The sequence below is a fragment of the Cryptomeria japonica genome, chromosome 2 (assembly GCF_030272615.1).
Source record: "Cryptomeria japonica chromosome 2, Sugi_1.0, whole genome shotgun sequence".
In the NCBI taxonomy this organism is placed as follows: domain Eukaryota; kingdom Viridiplantae; phylum Streptophyta; class Pinopsida; order Cupressales; family Cupressaceae; genus Cryptomeria; species Cryptomeria japonica.
In genome coordinates this window covers 114,713,877-114,721,111 of record NC_081406.1, presented here as the reverse complement: position 1 = coordinate 114,721,111, position 7,235 = coordinate 114,713,877, and the positions used below count along the sequence as shown (strand labels likewise).

Genomic DNA, 7,235 nt, shown 5'->3' with positions numbered 1-7,235 from the left:
AAAGAATAATTGTTTTATGATTAGTTTTCACAAATTTTTGGGGTGAGCAGGCTCAAATTTTCGTTTTTCAGTATGTGTCCACTTTGAAAATTTGTAAAAATTCATATATTCATAAAAAAATTAGCTGAAAAGTCCAGCATAAACTTCAATGTGTTAGCTACTTTCTCACTAGAGCAATTTGCAAAATTTTAAAAAAAGTTAACATTTAAAGGCACCACATTTGGTGCTATGTTATGCTTTTTCGATAAAAACAAGACCAATAAATGTGGTGCCCCTTTTTGAAACCCTTGATCTCCACCATTTTTAAAACAAATTAGTAGTTTAGAAAGTAGATTCAGAGTACTTCAGCTTTTATTCTTGTTGCATCTTCAAATTTTGAGTGTACCTATCTTCAATTTCTCGTCCAAGTTCAGACTTTGTTGATTTAAAAAAAAAGTGGCATCTTAAGACCCCTTTTTGGTCCCCCATCTTTGTGCACTTACCCAAATAATTAGATAATTGTCGTAAAATTACTCCAACAATTTCAACTAATCATTATCTGATGCAGAATTTTAGTTTTACAATAACTTAACATGCAATCTATGACAAGACCATTTTGGTATTCTCTTAATCAGTAAAAAGATATAACACACACACACACACACACACACACACACACACACACACACACACACACACACACACACACACACACACACACACACACACTTTGAAGCACTCAATGGACTTTATGGTCTAGGGACTCAAATTTGAGGAAAAATGAATTATAATAGCATGATATAGTAGCACTTTTATAATTGAACAATAAAATTATATTTTATAATTTAAATCCAACTATTCTAGTTAGCCTAATAGTCGTGCATAGGGCTAGACTAACTAGTGGTCATTCATCAATGATTGCATCTCTTCAACACTAGAGGAGACTATAAGCTTTGTATGGACTTTAGCCAGAGGTAGATGTACTGGAACCATTTGATAATTGTGTAGTGTGTTTGATTATGATTTATTGTTTACAAGATCATTAAGAAGTATGTTCATATTACTATCAAATTTAGCACTTTTATGGTTACTAGAATTGCACATACACATATTTATTGTTGCATTATGAATAATGGATAATAAAGTCATGGTGTTATTGGATGCTTAGATTTATGCTAGAATGGTTCAAAGTATAATGGAATCGAATTTTTTGTTGAATATTAGCATTTGGGTGTTTGAAAGTCCTCTTAAATATATAACCATTTATTGCTAGAGAAATTCAATGTGGTAATGTGATCGGATATAAATCCATCTAAATATGGTGATGAATGTAAGCATTTGAATCTATCTTTGAAAGTCCTTAAGGAAGAAAAAGATATTGTGTGTGAATATAGCACTATTGTAAAACCCTAAATCATCCAATGATTGATTTGTGCTAGCCTAAAATTATTGACAATGATAAGGAAGTGCATGGCTTGTTCAACACTTGCCAACTTATCATGTTCATGGCTTTGCAAGGTGCTTGATATCACACAAACACATGTAGTAACCAACAAGCTCAAACATCTAATCGTCATCAATAACCCCTAGTAAAAGGAGAGCCCCATTCAATGACCTACATTGTGCCTCACTTGCCACCTCTTAAATATGTTTTCAGCTTAACCTTTTTTATTTTTAATCTTCTCTTATTCTTGTGAATTGATCCACACAAATGAAAACTTTTTTTAACATTTTTTTTAAAGATTAAAAATTTATAAAAAAAAACATATCAAAAAAATTTGAACACTTTTTCTATTACTTATGTATTCTATCCACATAATTGTTGCATAGGTCCTTCATGCAAATGCTAGTTTTTTTTAAAAGGAAACAAGGTGACCCTATTCTCACATCTTATGTGCGTATGTCCACCTCTGAGGGAAAGAAGAGGGTAGGCCTGAGGTAAAGTTTTAACTTGGTGTGATATTCCATTTGGAAAAAGGTAACATAGAATTAGGGGAATCATACCAATACCAATTACAGCTAACTTCGTGTACCCACAAATTCCAAATGGTACATCGGATTTTGACAACAAAAATTTGGTTGTCTCTACATGCGACTTAACTACTTATAGCCATTATTCTGACTTCTGGGTAGTAACGATGCATGCTATATGATCCGTTATGTGTGCAAAGGTTAAAAAGTACACATTTCAAAGTGTTGCCCAATACCTACTTAAAGATGGACGCCTCTATTCTGGCTCCAAAACGGTAGTACGGATTGACTAACACGCGTGTTAGTAGCATGTTTTACACCATCGATTTTGCAATAAACGGCTGTGATTGACTAACACGTCGCTATCACGTTGTACTAACGGTCTGTTTTGGAGCCAAAATAGCTTCAGCGCTTAAAGATGTCCCAATAACTATGCACTTAAAATTGTCAATACCTATGTACAAATGCCCTAATAGTCATGTGCTATGGATACCAATAATAGTGCACAAACGGACCAATTATGATCCAAAAATACTAAAAACTAAACAACTATTGATACATGTAAAATTTATTAATGAACTGTTATTTTTTCTTGTTTGTTAAAAATTAATAATTAAAAAATTAAGTGGACAAAGATTAACGATTATTAAAACATGGAGAATGCTTCTCTTTAAAGAGGTCATAAGTTCAAATCTTACTAGGAGGTAAGGTCTGTATACTTCGTTTGTAATGTGGTTAGGTACCTCCCTCAAAGAGTACGAGGTAGTCCCATACTGCTCTAACCCATCTGTAGACCCATAGAAAGATGACTCGACTATATAAATTTGCGAATGCACAAAGTCTAACGCGACAAAAGAAAGCGCGTAGAATTTAACGAGTGATAGAAGCCGGTAAGAAATAACTCCAAGTCCTAAATTTGTTTTTCCGACTTGAGGGGAGTCAAATTGGCGTATTGACTCCGCTACTTTTGCCATCGTCTTTCTCTGGGCTTTCCCCCACCTACTTTCTATGCTATTAAGCAGCCATTCATGCTCCCCTCTATTCCATTTCTACATGTCTCTAGTTACTCATCTAAAATATATGGACATGGAAATGGAAGGGCTACCAGCCCCCAGCTTCCTCTTTCTCGTCTTCACAGTATTCATATTGTGCCTCGCTTCTTCATCACGAGCTTGTCCAGAAGAACCCTTCCAATGTGGGGATTATTCCTTCGCACATCCTTTCGGAAGAAAGGACAGTGGCTGCGGTGACCCTGCTCTTCAGGTGGAGTGTGATGATGGACCGATGCCATTACTGAATATTAATGGGTACGACTACTACATAATGAAACCCCCCGAAGTCTATAAGAATGGGGATTCCGACCATCATATGACAATAATTGAAAAAAATGTGTGGGAGGGTAAATGCAGCCCATGGACCAGTAACCTTGCGCGGCAATCCTTGCCTACCGATCAATTTCACATTGAGGAGCAAAACATAAAGTTGGCTCTGTCGGAGCAGTGTAATGCAACGGCTAATTTCCCCCTTCTACAATGTAACGGTAGTTGGCATTACAGTTCAGATCAAGAGTCCGATTTCAGTCACGTATGTAAGCCAGAAATTATGCTGCTGGTTGAGAGCCTGCCAACAATTGTATCAGATCGAATTCCAGGGTTCCAAGTAGAATGGAATATCAGCCAAAACTGCAGTAAGTGCAGCTCGAGTGGTGGATATTGTACCCATGATCCCTTTACGACGCAGTTTTCGTGCCTCTGCAAAGGCGGCTTGTATCCAGAGAAATGTCCCGCTCGTAAGAGCACGAACTCGAATTATTTTCTAATCAATTCTAAAAAACTTAATGCTTTATAAGACGAATGAGCTGAAAAGTTAGGAATCTATATTTGAAATTTACGAAATGATTGCTTTGTAAATGTTACTCACAAGACTTGTCTGGGTGCCGTTGCAGGCAAGTCCCATTCCAAGCATATTATTCTAGGTGAGCATCCTGGCCATAAAATCTCCACTAATTTTGATCTATTTGGGCGAAGGATTCTGTTTCTCCTTACACTTCAACCTCGTTTAGTTAAAATAAGATTATCTGAGCATCTATCTGTGCATTCTACTACAGGTTGGTCCATCGGAGGCGCTGCGCTCGCAGCAGCAGCAGTGATGTTGTTCATTTATTATGTGAGAAGACGAAAAGCATCTCCCACCCGGGGAATTGGTAGCGATTTCAGCCATTATGAAGGAACCGACATAGAGAAAGACCAGAAAGGGTATATGGTAGGTCCTTTGCGCATATTCTCTTATCAGGAACTTCAACAGGCCACAAATTTCTTCGACGAGAAGAACGAGCTTGGAGATGGAGGATTTGGCGCAGTCTATCTGGGTAAACTTGAAGACGGACGGACTGTAGCAGTGAAGAGGCTTTATCAGGATAACTCTAGAAGATTTGAACAATTTATCAACGAGGTACAAATCCTATCGTCTCTTTACCATCCGAACCTTGTTCGTCTTTATGGTTGTACAAGTGCGGAGAGTCCGATTCTGCTGCTTGTTTACGAATATGTGTCGAATGGGACCCTAGCCGATCATCTGCATGGGAGCCGAAGAAACCCAAGAGGCTTGCCTTGGGAAACACGTATTAAAATTGCCCTACAAACTGCCCAGGCCTTGGCGTACCTCCACAGTATAGATCCCCCCATATTTCATAGAGATGTGAAATCCAATAACATTCTTGTGGACGAATATTTCGAGACAAAAGTTGCAGACTTTGGGCTTTCCAGATTAATGCCTGTGAATGTCACCCACGTCACAACTGCTCCGCAAGGCACTCCAGGATACGTTGACCCAGAGTACCATGAATGCTTCCAGCTTACCGAAAAGTCTGATGTCTACAGTTTTGGGGTTGTTTTGGTGGAGATCATCTCTGCCAAAGTAGCCGTGGATATAATGCGAAATAGAAACGAAATCAGTCTTGCTATTATGTTCATAGACAAGATTAGAAGAGGTGTTTTAGATGAATTGGTGGATCCTGATTTGAAGATTGAAAAAAACCATGAGGTTAAGGCCATGGTTGCTGCAGTTGCCGAATTGGCGTTTGAATGCCTTGCAGGAGAACGGGATTTGAGACCATACATGAAAGAAGTCGTTGCTCGTCTCGAACAAATCAAGGAAATGCAGCAGCAAAGCAGTGAGTCTTCCAAGCTCACGAGCATCTCACCCATGGCCTCTCCACTTTCAGCCCCAATCATGGGTTCGGAAAGGAGTGGACCATATTGGGCTCCTTTGTCTTTGTAGTTTGTATGCATGTAAGCCATACATTTTTTATGTATTCAGTTGTTTGTAAAGGTGTGAATGTGGAATATATGGGCCAATAACTGTTTCCGTATGTATGTATAGTAGAGTTCTTATTAAGTAAACTACGCATTTCAGATGTTTTGAAGATCTACCTCTTTTGAATGAATATGCCATGGAGCAACAGTGAACTTATTTGATTATTGTTTTAGAGAGTTTAAATTGAACTGAAGGAGCTTTCGACCAAGAATGCATAGAAAAACTTTTATTTGTATCGAAGCCATTAACGACCCTTATGAGAAGAGTTTGATTTGTAATATAAGACTACTTGGAGCACGAAACAGATGAAATATCTTTCATTTAATGTTAACACGGAATAATAAACTTCAATTTCAATTTCACACGAATCTATTCCACACATCCCCAAAATGAAAGGCAATAAAAGGAGCCGTACGAAGGCAGCACATACGGAGCCAAGGTCGGGACACGTCTCTTCTTTGTCCGTTTTTCATTTGGATTTAGGGGGACAAATCTTAGTGTGGTGGTAAGAACGTCGAGTCGATATTGGGCCCGGCTTTTGACAAATACTTTTGGGGTTATAAACAATACACGGCAAAAACGAAATTTTCTTGGTACTTGTCCATAGATTGGTAGGATATATACTAGAAGAAAATAGGTAGGTAGAATACCCTATAGGAAAATGTTTTAAAAGGGTGTTAAAATTAAATATAATTTATAACTTGATATTTTTAGAGTTGAGTGATAATAATAAATAAATTAAAATAGCAATGAAGTGTGTTTTTAGCTTGTTTTTATGGATTAAATTGTGTAGAATTTTGATGTCTAATGTTTCGATTCAAACTCTATGAAAAAAACAAATTACAAAGATAAAACATAATAGATATCTAAATAGATGGAGGGGGTAGGGAGCCAAGGTTGGTAGGCACAAGAAGCAAATTACAAAGATAAAACATAATAAATTAATAAGCCACAAAATAGGAGGAAAGAGAATTATTAGAAGAAAGGATGGAATTATACAAATAGAGACAACGAAAATAAATAAAATACATGAGATACAATAATTAATAAATACAACATAATTAATTAATGCCGATAGGCATTCTACAATGGCAACAAGGGGTGGAGTGAAATGGCGTGAGCATGTTAATGTTAACTTTTATTTGTAGCTTAAATTTGACAACCATTCACATGTTAAAATATTAATATTAATTATAAACTAAAGATTTTTAAATGAACACCATATAAAATAAAATATAATGTAAATAAAATATAATTTAAATATTTTTATAAGGTAAATAAAATAGTTTCAATTGATATCTATTGGCATTTCTTTAGATAGATCTATTTAAGATATCTATACTAGTTAATAAAGAAGTTATTGCTCATCTTGAAAATATCAAGGAAATGTTTAGACAACATAAAATCTTCCAATGTCATAAGCTTCCCAACTCCCCACTTTCAATATTGATATTAAGTTTAAATAAGAATGTGCAATTTTGAATTGTTTTATCTTTATAATTTATATACATATAAATCATATGATTTTTATGTATTCAATTGTTTGTCAAAATATATGAACTAGCATACCTATATTTAAGACAATTTATGCAAAAGACATCAAAAGATATCATTATAGAAGAAGTCGTTCTATTTTTCTATTATTTCGCTTAACAATTTATTATATTATTTATTGTAGTTAATATAAATCACTATTATATTATGATATTGTAATTAATATTAAATTATTATTATATGATTATATATATTTATATTATTATATTTTGATGTTCTCATAAATTCTTGACAAAATCAAAAAATTATTCAAGCTAAATTATTATTATTGCTATATTATTATATCATCGTATTTTTTAATATTATTGTTATTATTATATTACCAACATTACATTCTTATTCTTATCTTTGAAAAAAAAAAAAAAAAAATTTTTATGTACATCCATTTTCATACGATCATTATAAAAAACTTTTCA

General features: G+C 35.0%; 1 protein-coding gene across 1 annotated transcript; it reads left to right on the top strand.

Moving 5' to 3' along the window:
* The first annotated feature begins 2,930 nt into the window (after window positions 1–2,930).
* On the top strand, window positions 2,931–5,421 carry LOC131049754 (LEAF RUST 10 DISEASE-RESISTANCE LOCUS RECEPTOR-LIKE PROTEIN KINASE-like 1.2). The gene is made up of 3 exons (XM_057983817.2): window positions 2,931–3,739; window positions 3,896–3,925; window positions 4,058–5,421. Exons 1-3 carry the CDS (start codon window positions 2,959–2,961, stop codon window positions 5,227–5,229), a joined length of 1,983 nt encoding a protein of 660 aa, XP_057839800.2. The 5' UTR covers window positions 2,931–2,958; the 3' UTR covers window positions 5,230–5,421.
* The last annotated feature ends 1,814 nt before the right edge of the window (window positions 5,422–7,235 follow it).